The sequence below is a fragment of the Corapipo altera genome, unplaced genomic scaffold, assembly GCF_003945725.1.
Source record: "Corapipo altera isolate COAL_440 unplaced genomic scaffold, ASM394572v1 271, whole genome shotgun sequence".
Lineage (NCBI taxonomy): Eukaryota > Metazoa > Chordata > Aves > Passeriformes > Pipridae > Corapipo > Corapipo altera.
In genome coordinates, this window is record NW_020884935.1 from 3,474,737 (window position 1) to 3,497,820 (window position 23,084).

General features: G+C 50.9%; 1 protein-coding gene across 1 annotated transcript; it reads right to left on the reverse strand.

Annotated features, from left to right (window-relative positions):
- Nucleotides 1-6,862: 6,862 nt before the first annotated feature.
- On the reverse strand, nucleotides 6,863-22,657 carry HEATR6 (HEAT repeat containing 6). Its single transcript, XM_027660232.1, has 20 exons — nucleotides 22,524-22,657; nucleotides 21,404-21,511; nucleotides 20,856-20,996; nucleotides 19,598-19,713; nucleotides 19,089-19,203; nucleotides 18,768-18,869; nucleotides 18,225-18,362; nucleotides 16,886-17,172; nucleotides 16,421-16,598; nucleotides 15,932-16,138; nucleotides 15,210-15,309; nucleotides 14,633-14,991; nucleotides 13,753-13,875; nucleotides 13,151-13,237; nucleotides 12,096-12,230; nucleotides 10,865-10,987; nucleotides 9,663-9,787; nucleotides 8,947-9,043; nucleotides 8,360-8,564; nucleotides 6,863-7,882 (listed from the first exon to the last, which is right to left on the reverse strand). Exons 3-20 carry the CDS (start codon nucleotides 20,991-20,993, stop codon nucleotides 7,332-7,334), a joined length of 3,186 nt encoding a protein of 1,061 aa, XP_027516033.1. The 5' UTR covers nucleotides 20,994-20,996; nucleotides 21,404-21,511; nucleotides 22,524-22,657; the 3' UTR covers nucleotides 6,863-7,331.
- Nucleotides 22,658-23,084: the final 427 nt, after the last annotated feature.

A 23,084-nucleotide genomic window follows, 5' to 3' on the forward strand; every position in this document is an offset into this window, starting at 1 on the left:
GCCCTGAGCAGGGCTCGCTCAGCAGGGCCACGGGGAGCCCTCACACCCACCACCCCAGTACCTGCAGCCCCCAGCACTGCAGACGTGGTGGGACAGTGGCGTGGGTGCCCCTTTCACCCTCCAAGGGCGGTTGGAGCTCTTGGCACTGGTTTGGGATATAAATGCTCTTGCTCCCCCTCTCTCCGAGGTGATGGATGGAGCTGTGGCTCTCCCCTGTAGAGATTTTGGGACAGGGGCTCAGTTCCAGCAGTCTGCTGGCCCAGCTGTGGGCTGAGCCCTACAGTGCCTGTCCCCCATCCCAGCCACCAGCTGTTGTCTGCAGTTCCCAGCACAGAGGCCCCACTGACACTCTACAGACCCCATCACTGGCTATGCTGCACAACCTACTTGGCTCCCAGGGAAAGGATGTGTCCAAGGTGTCACGGAGCTGCAGAGCTCCAGCTTTGGTGTGGAAACAACCCTTGTTCCACCCCGCTCCAAGCACAGGGAACCCTGGGTGAACCCAGGCATCGTCTGGGAAGAGATGCTCCAGGGCTGCTCAGCCTTGAAGGGGATGGATTTCTCCCCATTTGGTGTCCACCACAGTCTGGTCTCACCTGACAGGAACACTCGGGCAGGGCTGGCACGAACTGGGCTTTGCTCACAGCCCCCAGCCTGTCAACAGTGCCAGCACCAGGGGCACAACTGGGAACCCCACATGTTGCCCCTCAAGCCATGTGGGTGCAGCCACACTGGAGACATCCCTCACGCCGGTGCCCTCATCCCCATCCCCGCAGGTTCACCCAGCACAGCTCTCCCCAGGCGGAGGGAGATGAGGCAGGAGCTGGGGCCGGAGCACAGGAGGGACGGGAACCACCCAGGACTTGCCGGGGGCTGCAGGGATGGGGCACAGGGTGGGCAGGAGGACACCCGGCAGCAGCGTTTGTCTGTCACACCGGTAATTAATGTTTCTCCCTTACACTTTGCAAATAACTCGCGACTCTCTTTGTCTGGTGATAAATGGCCCCTTTGAAGTTCTCCTTTCTCAAAAGCAAAGCAAAGAAACACTTTCATAATCCGTCTTCACCCTGCGCTGAGGCTCTGCTGCTCTTGGGGGCACAGGGGTGCTGGTGGCCCCTCGCTTGCAGGTGGGACCCCTCCGGGGCTGCTTGGTGTCCCCCTTACTCTGTCAGGGGACAGGCAGTGAGGCTCAGGATCACCTCGGCTTGTCCCCTGCCCGTGGACATGACAATGCGTCCTTCTGCTCTGGTGGCCTGACCAGTGCATCCCCTCCCCTGAAGCTGGCTCCCAGCCCACTCTGGGCCCCCTCAAACCCCTGCACCCCTCATTTTTAGAGCCTGGGGGCCTCCCTCAGCCTCCCCAAGTGTTGAGCTGAAGGTGAGCACTGGAGCTGGGCGACCGTGGGGGAGCAGAGACCCAGCACAGGGGTGTTTGGGGGCGGAGGGGTGCGGACGTGACCCAGCACCCACCATGAGCCACACACACGTCCCCCCGCAGCTCCAGCCCCACTCGGGTTCTGCTTCGCTGCCACAGCAAAACAAGTTCTGCTGGGCTATAAAAAGGCGCTGGTGGAAGCGGGGCAGGCTGGGAGCAGGGCCGGAATCCATGCCAGAGCCCTTGCAGGTTGTCACTGGCTTACGTGTCAGGGCAAACAATGCTATCTGCCCAGGGATCGCGGCACAAGGAACACCACAACAGCGGCCCAAACCCCAAACACGGGGTCACGGGGCAGAGCCGGGCAGGCAGCGGGTCCCCGAGCAGAGCTGGGCTGCCCCGAGCACGCGGGACCGTCCCACGCGCGGCTGTGCCCGACGTGGAGCACGGCACCGGCACCGGCTCCGCTGCTCCCCGTTCCTCTCCATTCCTCCCGCTGCTCCCCGTTCCCGGTGCCACACAGGGCCGGCCTCGCCGTGTCCCCACGGGGGCAGGAATTGCACGGATGCCATTCTGCTTTGCCGTGCCGCGCGCGTCCTCTGACTTCTTATTAATTTAAGACAAAGAGGAGGGAAGTGAGCTGGAACCAGCGCGGAGGTGGAGTTGTTTTCTGGGAAAACAAAAGCAGCGTGGGCAGTGCCAAGGCCCAGGAGATGCTCAGGGGCTGGAGGAGCTCCCTGAGGACGGGGGGTCTCAAATTTGGGGCAGCTGTGGTGGGAGTCCTGGTTGTACTCAGGGAGACCCCCAAGCCGGGTACCCCAACTCAAACCCCGTCCAGCCCCGTGTGTCACCCCATGGTTACCAGGGCCTGTTTGTGTCACTTGCCCCTTCCTGTGAGGACAGTGGCATGTCCGTGCCCCGGGCCAGGAATCCCCACTGGTGGCTCCCCAGGCTGAGGGCAAGAGCTGCCATAATGGAACCAAAAACATTCAAAAAGTTCCAAGAAAAGTTAAGCCCAGCTCAGCACAGGCAGCACAGGGAGGTGCAGGTGGAAGAGGGATTTTAGAGCAAGGAAATGCTGTTGGAGGTTGGCAACAACCTCCTGCCAGTGGCAAGAGCCCCCCATGGGCACGGCCGAGCACGCCCCAGCCCCTGCCACAGGTGGGACCCCCACCTCAAGTACCATTCTCTGCACTGGGTGCCCTCCCTGGGAGAGTCCAGCCCTGGCCCCCAGCAGGGTCCCCACCGGGCCGTGGGGGGAACTGGGAGGGCAAAAATCAAAAGCAAATTGCGGGAGTCAATGGCGCGGAGCCGCGGGCGGCCTCAGCGGCCGCCGTGTGACTTTGATTCCCCTATCATAACCCCGAATTAAAAATTCAAGCAATTACTTGCATGGCTTCCCCCCGATTAGGCTGGGCCTCGCGTTCATTAATGCGGGCGCACAGAGAAAAGCCATTAAGGGCGGGTGGTGGGGACAGTTTCGCTGAGAACAGTTCCGCTCCAGGAAGGAGCTGGGCAAAAGCTGAATTTCACACATCTCCGAGGCCGCCCAAGCACGGCCGGGGCCCTGAAAGCCGCCTTTGTCCCCCCGGCAGTCCCCAGTCAGGCACTGGGGGTCCCTCGGGGTGGGTGGCACGCTGAGGTGTCTGTCCAGGGCAGGCAGGCTGGTCAAAGCATCAGCCCCATGCCAGCAGCATCAAGGGGATGGGACTGACCCAGTCACTGCAACATTTCCAGCAGTGCCAAGCCCCTGTTGCCCCCCAAAGTATTTACCCAGCCCAGCTCTGTGGGTGCAGGACCAGGTGGGCACAGGGACAGGGGGCATGGGGGTGGCTGCTGGATCAAGCCCTCACCCAGCCCATCGCAGCCCTGTGCACGTGGGCCAGTGCTCGAGCAAGACACGGCAAGTTTCTCACCCAGCAAGCCCGGGTTTATGAGCAGATTTCAAGTTCCACATAGTTTTCCCTCCCATTCCAATGCAAACGTCCCCCGGAGCAGGGATTGGGCACGTCGCCTCGGCAGGACTCCTGCCCGGGCTGTGCCCCCCGTGCCCCCGCGGGAACCCCCCGCCGCCGGTGCCGGCGTGCCGAGCATGCCCGTGCTCCGCCGCTGGGCCATCAAGGAAATCTGCTGGACTGAAAAAATACCAGCACGTCTAGACTGAAATACCAGTCTGGGCTCCCGGGGAGCCGGAGGACCCCCCGGAGAAGTGCGGGCTCCCTTTCCCGGGGGTGGCACAGGGAAGCATGACCCCAGGGACAATCCTGTTCCCCGGGGCTCTCCAAGCCCCTTTATCATCTCCATCCCCTTCCCCGCTTGGCCGTGCCTGTGCCAGGAGCCCTGGGGCTCGTGGTTTTCTTCTGCACTCCTTCCCTCGTTGCCCGCACTCTTCCCGCTGGGATGCCTCCTGAGACAGGCTTTAACTCCCAGGAGAGCATGGCCTGGGAGCGGAGGTTGGTGCGAGGGCCGGGTCAGACCCACCGAGGGTCGGGCTGTGCCGAAATCCTCTCACCAGCCGTCGGCTCCTCCGTGCGGGCGCTGCCGGGGGCCATCCATCAGCCACGACCCCGGAGCCGCCCCGGGAGGAGCTCCGGGAGGTTACAGCGGGGCAGGGGGGAGAGAAGGAAACCAGACAGGATAAAAATCACCGAATTAGCGGGTCCCAGGGAGGGACGGCCTGAGAGAGAGCGCGGAGCCATTTTTTATGGGAGAGACAGCAGGCATGAACTGAGCATCAGCCTCTTCCCTTTCACCCCGCCACTGGAAGTCACCTCTGCCTTCGCCACCCCATTGCTCATGTTCCGATTCACTGACACCGGGGGCTGCACGGAGGGGGCGTCAAGGCCCTCCCAGTGCCCCAAAACCATCGAGATGGAAAATCACCGGATGGAGAAGGGTTCGGTTTGTCACACGGGGAAACTCGTGCCGGCACCGGCTCGGACCTCGCTGTGTGAGCTGCGGGTGCCGCGGCCCCGGGGACCCTCCCGGGGGCGAACAGACGTTCTGCCGGGGGACACCTGAGCACTCTGAGAGGGGCTCTCAGGACCCTCCCGAGGGGCTCCCAGGACGCCCCCGGGGGTCCCCGCGCAGGAGGGGCCGCCGGGGCCGGGGCCGCGCCCGCCGTGCCCGGGGACATGGTGCCACCTCGTGGCCCCGGGACCGGGGCCGCTCCCGGCACTGCCCGACCCGCCGGCGGCTGCACCGGGATGCTGAGGCCCCAAAAAGCCACAGGGCACCCCGTAAATCACTGGCTTTGCTCCCAGGCCACACAGACAGTTACTGGGGGGAGGAGGAAAAAACCCGATTAAAATAGCACTCAAAATGGCTCGGTGCAGATGGGGGGGTGTTTAACGGATGCTGTGAGTGGATCTGCAGATGCGGGTGAGGAGTTTTGCCAAAAAAACCAAGCTCTTCAGCTCACCGAGCCACCATGGCCCATGCCAACCCGATCCCACCGAGAGCCACGCTGGCACTTGCGAGGCCATCGGGACAGTCCCTGCATGGTCACCAGGATAATGCAGGTAAATACAAAGGGCATTACAACCATAAGGCATTACAACCTGAGCTGCCACCCCAGCTCTGAACCCCTGGGGGTGCCCAGGGCAGAGCTCACCACCGCGGGCAGCCCCAGGGGCACCCACGGGGCAGCAGGTGGGCAACAAGCCCATGGAAACGCTCCCTCCGGGGCTGCTCAGCCGCAGGAGACAGCCCTGGGCTGGGATCAGGCCGGGCACTAAAGCCCTTTTGTTTTCCCCCGCCCAGTGACCCCGCGGAGGAACAGGAGGATTGTCTTTCAAACGGAGCCGATGTGGAGCTTGAATGTCCCTTGCCACCTTGGCTATAAATCATCCTGCATGTGATAAGGTAATTACCTTCTCCTTGGAACTATTCATAGGAAAACCTATAAAGTGCCTGGCTTGTAAACACAACAATAAAGAGGCAGCACAATAAAACCTTGGCCGGGGTGGGGAAGGTGCTGCCTTTCCCTGGCCCTGAGCACCTCCTGCCCCACCAGGCCCCGGCCGAGGACAGAGGCTGCATCCAACCCTGGGGCTCTTGCTGGCAGCAAGCAGGTGGTACAGGGCACACACAGCCCACAGGGCTCTGCCAGGCTCCAAAAATGAGCATGACACTGAAGAGACAGGTAAAATCATCACTGACCTCGGTATCAGGCAGGAGAGCCCATCCCAGCACTGCTCAGCTCTGTATCCAGGTGCAGCCACCAGCAGCAGCAGTAGCTGGTGGGGCCAGGGCCAGGCACAGCTGAACCCCATAACTGACCCAGGTCCCCACTCAGTGGCTTTTTAGTTGCTGCCCCCAGAAATCAGGCCCCACTCTCCCCACCTGCCCCCTCCATGTGTGTCTCCCCAGCAATGCCCCTGTGCCACACACACTCAGCTGCTCAGCCCTGAGAGAAGGCAGGTGCTGAGATGTTTATCTCATCTTCAAAAGGTGCTGGATGGAGTTGGTTCCACCAGCCAGAGCAAAAACCAGCACCTCCCTCAGTGGTAATGGGGCAGATTTCTCCCTGAGGCAGAACACAGCTGTGAAACACAGGCTTGGTTCAGGTGTGGGAGCTCAAAGATGGGTTCAGGTACAGGTACAACTGCAGCAGCCAGAGAGAAAAGGAGCAAGTGGCATTTGAAGTGCAAACCTATCACTTGAAGCAGTCAGGGTGCTCCTGAGCCAGGGTAGGGCCCTTGTCCCAGTAGGGACCAGCAGGGATGCTCAGCTCTGTCCCTCTCTTCCTCAGTCTCCATCCCAGCGTTTCCCAGCACGTGGACAAGCCTGACCACACAGCAGCTGCTGGCAGAGCTCCTGCTGCAGGCTGGGATGGCAGGAGAAGTCACCCCTGGCAGAGAGCTGGCCCCATCCACCCAGGGAAAAAAAAGACTCCATTACTCCAGAGGGTTTCAGAGGTTTTCAGAACAGCACTTGAGGGCTGTTGAAACCAGCGGTGAGGATGGAAGAACAAAGCAGATGAATTTTGTATCCCGAAGAGGTTTTATGGCAGGCAGGGCTTGCCCTGAGCTCTGTTCAAACATCCAGCCCGAGGTTAGGCCAGCAGGCACTTAACTCTGAGTGCCCCACAGCCCTGCTCATTCCTGGAGGCACTGATTTGTCCCCAGCAACATCAGAGAGCTCAGTGCTCCCCCGGTATCAGCAGAGTGAGCACAGAGCAAACACAGAGTAAGTAACACCAGCAGGAAGGAATGGGAAGGGGACAGAACTCCAGAATCAGAAAGGAACCCACAGGCTGTTTAGAACATCACTGCACCTCCCACAGATGTGCTTGATAAGCCAAAATTCCATCCTTGGAGAACCTACTTGGAATTTTCTGGCTCACACAGCACGGTACCATCCACCTGTAGACAGGGAATTGGGAGTTTTCAGAAGACAGGATGAGTGGAGGCAGCAGGGAGGTGCAGGCCTGGTGTCTGACACTGGGAACACAGACAGGTAAAGGCAAAGGGTGTTTGCTCTGAGCTATTCTACAAATATTGGCATATTTGGGTTTATTGCAGGAACACAAGAGTGACAACATTTGCAGTGCTCTGAAAAACAAAATTCTTCCAGCCCCCTCTTTTACAAACATGATTTTGGATCCTGCAGCAATAGGAACAAAATGCTTGAGATAAGCTTTGAGGGAAGAGGCTGCTTTGTAAAACAGACAAAGAAGGAAAAGGCATTTGTTTTCCAAGTGGTGACACTGTAACAGCGAATGCACAAACCAGCCCTGGGGAGGGCAACTTCAGAGTTCAGCAAGCACAGCAATAAAAAATAATAATAATATAAAAATGAAGTTCTAGAGGTTTTTTCATCAGGCATTATGAATAAGTTCAAAATAAAATACTTAATATCAGCAGAAGGAAATGGTTCCTCTGGATGCCCTGTGTAAGGGAACACAGTTCAGTGCTTCCTGGGGAAGTTTTGGTCACTGAAGTGGGTGTTTCCTTCTAAGCCTCTGTTAGTTCCGTGGCATTGGTGTGGTTTGTCAAGACATCCTCCAGGTACAGGGACACTCTCACCCTCGCCTTGCCCCCCAGCTCTTTCTCTATCCCACTGAGATGGTCGATGGCTCCTTGCAATCCTCTCTCCCTCTCTCCCAGGTCCGTGGGTGCCCCTGCGTCGCTGTCCTCCCCCCCAGAGCTCAGGTACTGCAGGATGTAGGGTTTGATGGCCTCCCCGTGGTCCCTGATGGTGCCCCAGATGATGGGCAGGTCCGTGCCCTTCGCCAGCCGCAGCAGATGCAGCAGAGCCCGGCAGATCTGCGTCCTGAGGCTGGAGCTGTACTTGAACTCCAGGAAGTCCTCAGTGTCCTCACTCCTCTGCAAGGCCACCACCAAGGCACTCCAGATTTGGCAGAACTGCTCCGTGGAGCCATAGCATTCCCTCTTGCTCGGGATGGACAGGGCCATGGCCGACTTGATTCGGACTTTAAAGTTCTTGCAGGACTTGACCACTGAGGAGAGTGCACTGTATGCTTGTGTGGTCCAAGGAGCCTCTCCTAAAATCAAAAACAACACCCCAAAGCCCCCTTTTTAATCAACCCCTTTTTAATATTTTGTATTTTAAAATATACAAAACCGTAACTTACAAAACTGTAATTATATCTCCAAAATATTTAATGGGCTTACATTTATTGTATTTATTGTGGTTTAAGTGACAGAACCAGGTGTTATGAAACAAAATATTAGTTTAAAAAGTTAATCTTCTGAAGTTTTCCAAGAGGAAAAGTGACATTTGGCATCTATTCACAGCTATAACCTTATCCTCACACTCTTTTCTAATGTGACAGATCCAGCTGAACACAGCAGTTACACCTGTGCTGGCACTGGCAGGAGCTGAGCCTGTTCCTCTGGGAAGAGCTCTGGGAAAGCTCTGACAGCAACACCCAGTTTGCTTCTTCCCTACCACACTGGTACCAGAGATGGTCTGACCAAAACCCCGACTGCTGTGTGGGAGCAGGGGGAGCAGGACTCACCGAGAGGCAGGGCAGGGTTCCTGAACACGTTGCCCAGCGCGTAGCAGGCGTTCCAGCGAACCTTCATGGTGGCCTCGCTCTGCACGGTGCCGATGAGGGCCTGCAGAGCCTCCTCGATGGCCTCCCTGAACCTGGGGTTGGAGATGTGGCAGGGCTGCAGGAAATGGAGCACATTCCCAAGGACACGGACGGCGTTGCTCTTCACCTGGAACGCACAGACACAAAAACCACCCCGGTCTCCAGGTTTGTCAAGCCTGCTGTGAAATCACAGAGCCGACAAGGAGCACAGCTGGAATCACACTGGTGGTCTTATCACATGGCAACTTCCTAAATGCCACCAGAAAGATCATTCACTGCAAATGACCCCAGACCAAACCAAAAACCCCTGTGCTGTGGAAAAGCACAATCAAGTGGCCTGCAAGTCAAACAACACAGGAAACTTCCAAACACCAGCACTCAAGGGAGGATGCTGAGCTACAGCTCCCCCCATCTGCCGAGGCAAAGAGACCCAAAGAAACTTTTTCCTTTTTAAATAAAAATGCAAGAGTTAACTACACCAACTCCACCCTCCTTCCCCTCAGTCCTACCTTGTCTCTGTCCTTGGATGCTTCTGTGGCAGACCGTAACAATTTCAGCAGCAGGAGATCAGAAAGGTCCTCCTGAAAGCTTTGTCCCATGGTTTGCCTGGCAGGAGAATCACCCTGTGAACACCCAAGCTCAGCTGACCCATCCCCAAAGATGTGCTACAACCCTTTATAAAGGCCCACGAACAAACAACCTTCACTCTTTAGAGGGCTAATATATAAGGCAGACCTTCCTGCATGTGACCACTATGTTTATTAATTTAAAACCAAACTATCAATGCAAGAAACCTGGTTAGCAATGGTTAAGTCTGTAATAAAAAACAGAGGGCAAGGAATTGCTCAGGGGCAATTCTGTAGCAGGAATATATGATAACTGTTTCTCCTGTTAAAAATGTAACAGTAGGTTGGGCTTCCCTCAGTCTGGCTGGAGGAAGGGTTAAATATTTATTACTTTTACTTCTGTGTTATGTTGAAAGTAAAGGAACCATGTCATTACACCAAGAAACATACAAGAAATAGAAACCCAGAAAGTAAACCTTGAATGTAGAGAGTCTCTCTTTAGAGAGACTTTTTACAAGAGCATGTATAGGACAGGGAAGAATGGCTTCAAACTGAGAAACTTCAAACTTGGACACCTCCAGGGACGGGGACTCCACTACCTCTCTGGGCAGCCCCTTCCAATGCCAGGTGTCAACACAGGCCAAGGTGTCCTTACGTACATGTTGATGATCAGAGTGTCTGTCAGGTTGCCCAGGGACCAGGCTGCCTTGGCACGGACGTTGGGAGACTTGTCATGCAGGGAATTCAGGATGGCATTTGCTGTGTCTGCCACAAACATCACATCCTGTCAGAGCAAAAACTGCTGCAAAGTTAGAAGGTTTTCAAAACTCAGGTGATTTCCTTAAGTAAAACACATACATTCTGGATTTTCTAGGGAAAATGATACCTGTGGAGAGACCAGCTCTATTCATATACTCTTCTTTTTTAGGTGACACCTTTTAAGCTTAACAAAGCTCTGTACAGCTTTGTCTGACCTTAATTAACTTCCCAAGCCTGAATGCTGACCAAGTTCACCACCTTTGGGTAGCTGTTGCTGGAAGGCTTCAATCTATTATTTAATTTCACTGGTGCTTTAGTTACTTTGGATTTTAACATAATTACTTGGACTGCCAATCTTATACTCATCAAATCCCACTCCTAAAGTAATTGCTTCTCCAAACTCCCTGTTGAGCTGCCTGTCTGATCTTCTCTTCTATGGCACATTACATGTGCCTATGGTAAAGGATCTTCTTTAGAAATATTTTGGAGTCAAACCCCAATGTCAGCTACTGCATAATTTCTTTATTACAATCATTTATTTAAGGCCACATGGCAAAAGCTTCGAGTCTTACAGCTCAGCCAAGATGTGAGTTTTTGTGGAAACAAAACAGCATTTTTCTCTAAATAAACTCTTATTTCTTAGTTTTAAGCAAAACTGAAGCCTTCACATTAAAGATTTGTTAAAACATAGAATCCTAAAGGTTGGAAAAGACCTGTAAGAGGGAGTCCAACCATTAAACTCCACAGAGCCCCGTAGAGCTGTTCCCCTTGGCCCAGCTCTACCTCACCTCTTACAGCTCCTTTGTGCCAACCTAAGCACTTCAACTTCCACCCCTAAGAGCTCAGGGAAGATCCTGACCTCCCTCCTCCTCCTCTCATTCACGAGGCACTCTGGCTTCTGCTTCATCCACTTAAAGCTGCACTTGTTCTGCTCTCACACAAAAGGCAAGAGCCGCTCTGGAGCCAGTAAGGAAAAGCTATAAATACACGACAGACCAAAAGTAAAACCAATTAATTTCAAAAGAATCCACATTCCACGACTTATGGTTCATCAAACCCTTTCTAAAGTGGCTGAGAAGAAGGGAAGTAGGCTGGCTCTGACCTGCCTGAGGCAAGGGAAGAGGATGTAGACTCCCAGGGCACGTGCGGCAGCAGCTTTGACCAGGGGGTTCTCGCTGTGGTTCAGGCCAAGCAGCAGCGTCACACACAGGATCTGCTGGTCATCCTGCAACGGGAGGGACTGAAGAGATCTCTGTCCCACAAACACACACAAACACTCTGAAAGACCCTAACATGTGGGATCTATAGGAGCTTCCACTCAGAGCATAGTTGAAAGTAAATTCACCGGTGTTTCAGGATCCCCCCCGGGAAACGAGAACACTTCCAGCAAACAGGATCTTGTTGTTGTTAGACAAGACCACAAAGGAAACCAAAATATTAACTACCATCCATCAGAGGTAAAACAGAGTGAATGGGTTGCTTTTTCCTTACTTCCCTCTTTTCCCCTTCATTAACCAGGACAGCCAGGCAGGGTAAGTTCATCCTGGGCAGGTTGTCAGTTCACCAGCCCATGACAAAGGGTCACAGTGGGCACTGACTTGACCCCACGTGGCCACAGGGACAAGAGAGTGCATGGGATCAAAGTACAGGAGGATGAAGTACACCCTGTACTTGGAGAAGCTGGATGGAGAATTCCAGAGATACTGCTGGACTAGCAATTCCTGGGCAAATGAGATCTGGCAGAGCACACCCCAGCAAGGGCACGGTGACACAGAAGGAGCTGCACAATGCAGTGGGGATCCACTGCCAAGGCTTTCATGTTTAAAAGCATATTTCATGTTGCAAAGGCAGAGTGAGGCCAACACATTTGTTTGCTTCTGCCAGGGCAATCACCACAGGCTGGTGTTTTCAAAGCCAGCCAAAACTAAAAAACACTCACGGAAACGGGTGCACAACGTCAGGCCGTGGCTGTTGGCTCAGTTGGCAACTCAAAGAATTAACCAGCACAATAACAATCCCTCACCCCTCCCTCATGCCATGAAATCCTTGTCCTCCATCTCCTGTGCAACATCTCCAAGGCTGAGTATTCATGGCAGGGCCAAACAGCTGCTGTGACCCACAGTTTAATTGTTTTGACAGACTAATTACTCCCAACATTGCCTTTTCCAGCCTTCAACAGTCACAATGTTCAGAATGTAAAAAAACTAATGATTCTGGAAGCTTTCTTCACCCTCTCCTAATAAATTTTAAAAGGCTTTATACTACTGTAATCTGGTGGTCAAGGGAAAAGCCTCAAAGGTAAACATACCACATTTAAAGGTGTGTTCTCTTACCTGCAGAAGGCTGAAAGCTTCTGGCAAGATAGAGGACAGGGCATCACAGGCACTTGTCTGGAGAGTGGCATATGGGGAGTTCTGGAGAGTGCCAGGTAAAGGGCCATTCAACATCATCTTCCAGAAAGTCACAACCTACAGGAGAAGCAGCCAGGTTTACCCATTTAAACTCAGCAATTACACACAAGTTCTATAATAGATTGTCTTAAAGAGATGATTGTCTTTAGAAATACTTACAGCAGCAAGCATAATCACACATGGAAGGGATTACAATTGTTTGGAGCCCAAAATATTTGGCATTCAGAAACATTTTAAAGACACTCTAGTACTGCTATCAAGCAGTTTTTCACCAAGTTCTATTTGTTTCCTTCTCAAGGCCACATACACCCAGAATAAACTGCATTAGGGGGAGTTACAATCCCATTCCTGAATCCAGAGCTGGGTATTTTCATTTGCCTGACAATTTACATTCATAGCAAGTAACAGGAACCTGGTGCTACTGAACACATTTCCTACCTTGTAGGCTCAAAACTCAGCATGAGACAAGAAAATTTTTAAACTTGCCTTCTGTTCACAGAAGCAAGACTTAAACAGGCCTGTGTTACCAACTAGGATGCCAGTTCCTCAGCTTCTGCAAACTCAGGCAAAAAACAGCTAAGGAATTTTTCTGCATTCACATCTGTTGTGGTTCCGGCCACTCTCTCTGCACTTGTGAGCAGCCAGAAAAGGTAGGTTGGCTCGTTAACAACACAAATTCACCAAAACCTTAAAAGTTTTATGCAGCAGTAATGACACATGCAGAGTTGGTGCTGTTCTTCCAGCCCCCAGATCTCAAGCAGGCAGGAAGAGGCAGGAAGAGGAAAGGCAGAGAGAAAACCAACACAACTGCCTCCCAACAAAAACTGCCAAAATAATGCAGGAAGTCTACAAAAACTGTTCATATCAGCATCTGTAAAGCCACAGAGTACCGAGACCCTTCCTGCTTCCCTGCAGGATTTATCTGTATCCATGCCAGTGACTTTGCAGAGTCCAGTGCAGTGGAATCTCACACTCACCAGGCTGACTGGCACTCTCTGAGCAGGGGCAGTGGGTGAGTCGGGTTTGTACTGCTGCAGGACACCTGTGCCCAGCTCCTCCAGAAGCTGCAGAGGAAGAAAAACCAAGGAGGTCCTCATCAGGGATGACTCAAGAACCAAGGAACTACAGCAACCTTCATCTAGGACCATACTTACCCAGGGAGCAAAAATAAAAGATTCAGTATTGTTTTGGACTCTATTCTGTCCCTACTAGTGAAGAAATTTGAGAAAAGCCTTTCTCACATAAGGCCTTCAGCTAGAAAAATTACTGCACAAAGACAAATCTCTCTGAGCTTTCCTTTGGGTGACAGACTACAGTCCCTGCACCAGCTGATGCTAAATCAGGGAAGGACCAGTCCTTGCACTTCCCAAGCTTCCTGGTGACTCAGCAGAGCAACCAAATTCTGCTGAGACTTCAAGACTGGAAGCTGAAGGTGCATTTCTCATAGTGTCAGGACACTGCATTTCTACATCACACACACAGATGCTCTGAATATTCATCACTATTCATCTGTGTTTGCAAAGCACACTCAGATAAAACTCATTGGGTAAAACAAAGTTGATGTGTCCTCTGCTCTTACTTTGGCTCCATGAAGCTGAATGGAGGGATCCATTTCTTCCATGCATCTGCAGGCCACTTCTCCAAGTTCTAGGAAATAGCTCTGAGCCATAGGGAAATAACCTTTCACAAGAAGAGCCAACACCTAGACATGGACAAAAGAAATTCCACTCTGTGTTTTTCCCTTCTGCTAACCCAAAATACCCCAAATACACACAGAGAAGATGTTAATGGGCTAATCAACCCCGGGACCATGTACTGAACTCTGATGTAACAGATACACCTTGCAGCACAACTTCTAGAATACTAGAGCTAATTAAAAACCTCCCTGCTCCATTATCTTGTTCAAAACAGAGCCACAGAAGCACTATCAGGTAGCAACACCATGAATTATTTACTGTGAGTGAGGACTCCTGTAGCTGAAAAAATAAGCAAGAGTGTAACAGCAAGACATTCTGTACCTCCTGTAATGCTGCTGCTGCCTTCTGTGAAGCTGGATTTAACAATTATTTATTGTTCCAGGAAGAGAGTGAGACTTCTCGGGATGCATTTTACAAAATCTTACTCTTTTCTGTGGTTACATGAGGAAAACAAGGCCAAGCCTCAACATTCACAGGTACTCCTTGAGTCACACCAGCATCACTCCACAGTTCCCTGTCCTTTGACTGCAGGACTCTTCCCCACTGTTTTCCAGCAAACCTTTCCTTTAGATTCTCTGTGGAGGAGTTTGCACGGGGAAGACTCACAGTCTTCACCAGGTGCCAGCACACACAACCAAATAATATTTAAAAATAACGAAGATAAAAATCTCCCTGAGAGAGAGTGGAGCAAAGGCAACCCACAACTGAGGTCTGGCTGCCAGGAGGCAGTTTGGTACTGCACCAAGCTGCTGTTCATCCCACCTGCAGGGATTCCAGTCGGAGGGGACACGGTTCGTAGACGCTGGACAAGGACGGGAAGTTCACGTCGCTGTCAGAACAGGAATCCTCTCTGGGCAGAACGATGATGGAAACACAGAGATGGAGCAGCCAGCAGGGTTCTGGAGATACACATCCTGCTGGATTTTCCAGAGGCTCCCCTTCTGAGGGGAGAGCTTTCCTCCACTGTTCAGAGGAATGAAAGCGCCGAGGGGTTGTGCTGCCGCTGTTGTTCAGCCCTGAAGAGCTGGGCTGCTGCAAAAGTAACTGCACCTCTGGTAAAGGTGCCTGGACAGACACTATTGCCCCTAATAATGTCAGGCTGGAAACTCGAACGTTAACATCTGCAGGAGAAAACAGGGTGGGGAAAGAAAGAGCCAAAAAAACAATCCATCAGTATCCTCCTTCAGCAGCTTTCAGACAAGACAGATTAGAACATATAAACATTTAACTGTTGCTAGTGAATTCTGTATTTATGAAGCACAGAGGAGGAAGGGAATCTACAGAGTTGGTAATAACCAATGCTGAATGAAGGCAGAACATACACAGAGAGAATGCAAACCTTTGTGACAGATGTAGGGCTTTATCTGGTTCCACACTCTCGTCAGCAGCCCAGGCTTTAATCGGTTGTAGGGTGCATTGGAAACCAAGTTTGCAAGGCACTGGAACACACAAAAGAACGTGGGGTGATGGTTACACTGTCAGCCTGGCCTTCCACAGATTTGTTTTTACATTTGTAATTTAGGTCACTCAGCTCATTATCTGAGGGCACCTGAAAACAAAGGCCCCAATTATCTTCTGTATGAAAACTACAAACCTTCGAAGAACAAGGAGTTAATACTGTGGCATAAAGACCAAGGAATTTCAATAGCCCATGGAAAGATACTTTTATCAATTTGGATTCCGGTTTTAAAGTCAATGTGAGTCTTCAGAATGAACCTTTTATAGGTTCATTCAGCTCCAAAAAGACTAAGGAAAAGCAGAAACAAGAGAATTGTGCTGAAAAAAATCCCTGGGACTCTGGATGGAGCTCTGAGCAACCTGGTCTAGTGGAAGGTGCCCCTGCCCACAGCAGGGAAATTGGAACTATATGGTCTTTAAGGTCCCTTCCAACCCAAACCATTCTGGGATTCTATGACTCGGTGAATGAAGCCTTGTGAGATGACAACAGTCTATTTCCCACCACCAAAGTCCTCCACAGCCACAATCATTTCTCTGCAATCTTTCTTCTACAGATTAACATCACCTCTTGGGCAGCATCTGACCCACTTCCAGTGCAGTTACCTTGATTATCTGTGTCAGTGTCTGAGCAGAGGACTCTGCCACCAGGGCCAGCAGCAGGCAGCGGTGCAGCTCCCGGATGCTGGAAGCAATAGTGACAGAGAAGGGAGTAAAAGCTCTCTTGTGATCATTGGCATCTTCAGCAACTGAGAGAAACTGCTTAGAACCTTCCAGGATGGCTGAGAGGACTTGAAGAGCACAGGCACGGGTCTGAAATGATAAAACATTTCTGTCACCTCTTAACACCTCCTTTGAGCCGACTGAGAATTTTTAACTGCGTGAAAATCTTTCTCCAGCAAGAGAAAATTCAACTCCAACTATCTTTTCTAGTAACTTTAAGAAGTACAGAACCAATCCTTAGCCAATACATCCTATTTATTTCTTGTGGTGTAGTGATACAGTCGCCAAATATTTACTGAAGGCCAGAGATGAAAACTCCTAAGATTAATATGGGGAAAAACACAACAAGTTTTGTACTCAGAAGTGCCTCACCTTTGGAGAAGGGTCCTTTAGAGCAATAGTCATCAGGGACACTGACTGGGGGCTGCCAATACCAGGGGCATCAGGAACAAATGCTGACCAGTAGCCGTAAAGAACTCTCTTCTCTATTGATTTTATAGCAGAGAGGAAACAGGCCAGGGCCCCTTGACGAACATTGGCTTGGTAAGATCTTAAAAACAAACAAAAAGGTTAATGAAAACAGCAGGAAAAACTGATGGACTTCACCTCTTTCACTCGTATTAGTGCCTGGCTGTGAGAGGAAATTCTTTAGACCAAGAACAGGAAGAGGAAGAACAAATTTACTTTCAAACCAATACAAATCACTGCTTTTCAATTTTCTTCTATCATCCCATAAATCAAAAGGGAAAGTGATTTCCTCAGCAGTTTTGATTAGAACAAAGTGCGAGGATCCTGTGGAAGTGTCTCACGTTTTATGTTTGTGTGCACAACAATCACCTCACTTTGCTCTGGATTCCACCCTCAGCATCAGAATATTCCGACTCACTGCTGCTGATCCTCTTCCAGCCAGTGCCCTGGGAGGCCAAGGGCTCCTTCCCAGCACACACAGATGCAGCACCCGAGGCACGAGGCCGAGGATCCGGACAAGGACTGTTCTGCACATCCCCCAAGTGCAATTTCAGCATGTCTGCTCCAAGGACTGACTCATTTCCTGCATCCCCCGAATCTTCTCTTCCCTCTTCCTCTCCCTTCTTTTGTTTCCCTTTGGATTTTTTTCTTCGGTTCTGTTTAAAGGACAAAAAATGGATTTTTTTTTTTTTTTAATCCTTTGAAATAATACCTAGAAAGATGTGCAAAGGTTTTGTAGTTGTAAATCTAAGGGAAAAGGGTCTCATCTGAAAACAAAAGTAACTGCTAAACCAGAATAAAAGCATAGTTTAATATAATAAATCATGCCCCATGTATAGTATATTACCATCACATTATACAGGTTTCTAAACGAGTTTTTAGATAAGATTTAGTGCAGCCAATACTTAACCAACCCATAAATGCAGTTACATGTCTGTGCAACACTGTACATACAGAAACAGTCACTCTTTAGTATCTGAGCTTATAAATTCTGCTTATTAGTAGCAACAGTCACATCAGTTCAGTAATACCTTAGTGTAAGCAAGCATTTGTAATTGAAGAGCCTCAAATATTAAGCTTTGGATGCTTTATCAGTAAAGTAAAGTATTTATAAGAAAAATTGTAGTTAAAAATCACATTTCACACAAAAGTGACTAAAGAACATTAAATACTTCTGTAATTCTTTTAGATTTACTGTAGGTATTCAACACCTAAAAAGAAACAAGTCAACATGAGTATGCAACTTTATTTTCTCTATGTCTTTCAGATAATGAGTAATCCAAAATGTTTACAGGGTTAAAAAATAACCTGTAGAAGGATTAAGAAGAGCAGATGAGGCAAGAAATCAGTCTTTAGACGAACTTGACTTCCCCAAGGAAGAGTCAAACAATTGTGCAAGTGTTAGGAGAGAAAATGTAACTTATAAAATCAAAAGCTTTGGCCAGTCTGCACCCATCAATCCTGTGCCTGCAGGCCAGGAATTCTTGGCTATGGATGAGTAACTGTTAAACATAGCTTAACCCAGGAAAGTCAATCTCTGCAGAGCTGAGTTCACACAGCAATTTTACTCAGTGCAGAATTTCTGATCAATACCTTTAAAGCAAAGAACTGAATTTATCCCGGGCTCAGAACATGAAGAGCCATCTTCATGGCAGGTACCACACAAGCACAACAAACATGCTGTAGAACCAGGATCATCCCAGCTTACCCCTGTCTGCTTAAAGCTGGCTGGTTCTGCCTGTTCCTGTTTGACAGGTGACCTTTTGTCGTACTGAGGTAACGGAGCAGGGTACAGGGCTGGGGGCACCTCTATGCTCAGTCCTGGCAGCCCGTGGAACATGCATTTCTGCAGCAGGAATGCAAACATTAGTGTTCTGTCCCTCCCTGATGCACAAAGATTTACTGTGTATTTACTCAGGTGTTCACCAACTTTCAGCTGGGCTTGTGCTCCTTCTTCCCCCAGGTCTTGCCTCTCCCCACATGGAACAGCCCTGCTACCTCTGAAATTCAACTACGCCCAAAAGGATCTTAAATAGGTCCAAAAAAAACCAAGCTTCCCATCTTTCTCTCACTTTGGTGTAGTTAAGATGCTGTGAGAGAAACTCAGTGTCTTTTTCTTTATATCTCACACTCCATCTCCCCCCATGCTCAGGCTTCTCTGCTCCCTCTTGCTCATCTCCTGTTTCCCACTTAACAATATCTGGAACCTTCCAGTGTCTGCCTCTTTCTCAAGGTGGACTTAAGTATTTACCTTTAATACTGCAAGAAGAGCTCCAATTTGGTCAGTTTGCACTAGTTTCATCTTCCCACCATTGAGAAGTGACTGGATGCCTTTCAGTGCATTTTGGAGTAACTGAAAACACAGAATTACTTTTCCTTCCCAAATCACTCAAGGTTCACATCTTTCAAGTAACTTTATAGGCAATTACAGTTTTTGCTCAGCATAATTACAGTGACTAAATAAAAAATTACAGACTATTAAAGCAAAATCTCAGTTGACAACATTCCAAATTTCATATATTCCAGCAGCACAATCTCCTAATCATGGTACTTTAGACAGGCTCACACTTACCATGCAAAAAGTGATGTCATCTACATCAGAGGTTTTTGAAGACTGCAGAACACTTAGGAAAGTTTGAAAACAGACACTTCTGTAGGGCTCATCCAAGTATGGCTGTCCAGGCACACTAAAATTAGAGCAGGAGTAGACAAAAGGTTGGTTTACAGTTTGTCCACAGGTTCATAAAGTTACACAAACTCATATCCAAGCCCTCTGTCAGCCTGAAGAGCCCCAGATGAATGGATGGTTCTTTGAAAGGGACCAGCTCTACCATATAGAGAACAAAAGGAAACCTGCTGCACAAAGAATCACTGCAGGGACCAGAGAGCACAACATCTTTTCTTTTCTTCTCTAAACTAATCCCCATAACACTGTTTCTAGAAGACTGAGAGTATGTTGTTTTAGGACACAGTACCTTGGAGCACTAAAGCTTTAAATTTCAGGTTCATGCACATACACCTTGCTGGCCCTGTGCTGGCAGCTGTACCTCTTCCAAACCACCCAGAAAGGCTCGTACCCACCTGAGACACAGGTTTGCCATGCTGCGAACCGCTGCCCTCCTGAGCTCCACGTCGGGCTGAGCGGGGTCACCGAACTGCAGCAGGAGCCCAGGCCTGCCCAGCAAATCTGGGAGATACTGAAACAAAACACCAGAAGTCATTAGGGGGCAGCTAATGATCCTCAGTCTCCTGGGTCTTGGGTTTGGCAGCTAAACGTGGCTACGTGGGGTGGCTGCACCCTGGCTGGACACCAGGTGCCCACCAAAGCTGCTCCATCACTCCTCAACTGGACAGGGGAGAGAAAATAAAAGGAAAGGCTCATGAGTTAAGGACAGGGAGAGGTCACTCACTGATTACCCTCACGGGCAAAGCAGACTTGACTTAGGGAAATTAGTTGAATTTATTACCAATCAAAACCAGAGTAGGATAATGAGAAGTAAAACAAATCCTAAAAATTGTCAGCTGCAATTCCAGACTCCAGAGACAGATTATGTTTATAAAAAATGGCATGAAAAACTTAATTCCCTAAGTTCTCTTATTTTGCATTAAGAAGGGATCGAGTGTGAGCTCAGTTCAGCTGAGTCCCAGTTTATGCTCTTTTCCCAGAAATGAAGCCAAGCTAGGAACAACTGCTGCACCAAACTGCTGCTGTTACATGGGCTACAAACCCACACAAGCTGGCAGCTCCAAAACTGTGAGCATCACCACCCCATGCTCAGCCCAGAGACTGCTCTGCAAGCTGCCACAAGCTGGTGACAGCAGGAGGATTCAGCATTTCAAACACTGTCACCATGCAGCAACAAGGAGCTTCACAGAGGATTGATACCTGAGAGTCTCCACTTGAAACAGCTCTGAGCCCACTGCACAATAAACACCTGGTCTGGTTACAGGATGAATTTCAGGATCCTCAGTGGAGCCTGTGAAGTAATGTGCAATTTGAAGCTCCCTGTGTTCTGCCTGCCTGATACACAGGGTGGCTGATCTGCAGACTGAGCCTGGTGCCCCTCCTTAAGGGCTCGGGCCAGGTGGTCCCTGCAGCTGCAGGTACAGAGGTATCCCACGTGAGAAGAATCTTGTTCTCTCTTATTATTAGTATGCACACCTGAAATTCAACTTTCTCATAAACATCCATCACTATTTAAATGGGAACTAATCTTAGCACGAAAGGTAACACAATTTGAGAATTTTTTTATTCTTTCTTTGAGGAATGAAATAAAGAAGAAACAGCCAAATGGTGCAAATGTTTTTTGTTGTTACTCCTCTTAGTCTGTAAACTCACCTTCTGACATTTAGGCCCATTATTGTAAAAAAGAGCTGCTAAGGCTTGCAGAATTTCAACGTGTGTCCAGGAGCTGCACTGCTTCAGAGCAGAGATGCAGTAGGAGAGGAGGAAATTCAAGTTCTGCTCATCAACCATCACCTGTGGCAACAGAAAAGGACTGTGTTCAAGATTAACACCATCATGTACTGTTGGAGTCAATAAATCCAGAGATATTGGTCACAGACTGGAGCAATCTGGCTGTTAAAATCACACACCAGCACAGAATCAGCTGACACTTAAGCAATGGATAAATCAACACAAGTGTCCTAAAGCCAAGAGCATTTCTGATGGTGAATCACTTCTGACTGAGAGCTGGTTTTACATAAGGAATCATACTAGACCCAGATTAGAACCTCAGCCAAAAATAACTAATACACTGAAAATACAAGAAACTTTGCCTGAAGGTTGGCTCCACAGCCCTGGAAAAAGACAGAGGACCCCCTGGCTTAGTGGGGGACTAGGAACCAGTATGAGAGAAAGGAGGGACAAGACCAAACTTTTCCTACCTGATATCTGTTAAGCAAGTGATGGATAAGTTGACAGACTTTGCTGACAAGATGTTCCTGATCAAGGGGAACCAGCTGACAGGCTTGGACAAGCAGAGCACAAACATCCTGGAAAAGAAAGCCTCTGTTCATTATTTAGTGACTACAAAGCCAGGGTGGAAACCTGGCTCAGGCTTTGATCCCAGAGCCAGGTCTGTGTGAAGGCACCACTGACACCAGTACCCACAGTCAGTGCAGTGAAGTGAGTGAATGCCCAGCTCGTGAGCTGCCCCTCATTTACCCACAGACCTTCATCCCAACACAGGGATACAGGGACATGGGTTCAGGCTGCAGGAGTGCTGCTCAGGCAACACCACTTAAACATGGCAGCAAAACAAAGCCAATAATAAGGCACAAAGAAAGTTAGATCGAGGAATAGAAGACTCCAAAAACTAATGCATTCCAAAGTGCAAAGTAATTCTGCTTTGGAACTAAAACAAAGACAAACCAGTAAGTCAGTGTAATAATGAAGTACCACGTGTTCCCAAGGGAGCAGCATCCACTCTGCACAACTACAGTGCTCAGCTTTGAAGAGTCTGCTTTAAGGCTTAAAAAGCTTTTATGTTTTCAGTAACAGACTACGAAAATCGCCAGATCCCCGTGCCCACAGTCCCACCTACTGGTGTCACCCACCACCTCCACCCTCGGGCTCGGGCTCAGGGCAGCTCTGTGCCCCATAACGGGTGGGGAAGGGTGGAGGCAGGAGAAACGTGGAAGAGAACAGACGGGGCGAGGACGGCGTGCGGGACCAGCCCTGCCTGCCGCGGGGGGGCCGCGGGCTGGGACCCTCCGGGCTCCTGCCTCGGGGCATCGGCGGGACCCTGCGGGGTCTCCAGGCCACCGTCACACACCCACGGGTGGGCACGGCGGAGAAAACACCCGCTGACCACCGCCCTCGGGACGCGCGTCCCACACACCGGCACCACGCGGGGGTGGTGGGTGCGCACACCCCGCGACACGTGGAGCGACCCCTCTTCCTCCTCCTCTTCCTCCGCTTCCCCACGCGGGCACATCCCCGCGGGCGGCCGGAGCCCCGAAGCCGCCAGCCCCCGCCGTGTCCCGCCCCGTCCCCCCGCGGTACCTGCGGCGCGGGAGCGGGCGCGGGCTCGGGCCCGCAGCTCTCGGAGATGAGCTGGTCGAAGAGCAGGTGCAGCTCGGTGCGGTCGGGCCGCGGCCGCGGGGCCCCGAACCGGGCCAGGCAGCGCCGGAGCGCCCCGCCCGGGCCCGGCTCGGCCGGTGCCGCCGCCATTGCCGCCCCGCCGCCCCGCCCGCGCCGCCATGGCAACCGCAGCTTCCGGGGCCGCGCGGGTACGGCGGCCGGGAGGGGACAAGGAGGGGGACGGGCACAGGGACGGGCACAGGGACGGGCCCGCGGCAGGTGGCGGTGCCGCCCGTCTGTGGGACATCCCGCCGGCTGGGCTTGAAAACTGTGCAACCACAGAGTCACTCGCGTTGGGAAGGGACTCCAAGGCCGTCGAGTTCGGCCGTTCCCCCAGCACTGCCAAGTCCGTCGCTAACCCATGTCCCCCAGTGCCACATCAGTCCCTCCAAAATGGGGACTCCACCCCTGCCTGTGCCAAGGCTGGACACGCTTTCCATGAAGGATTGTTCCCAATATCCAGCCGGGAGGATGTGATGGCTG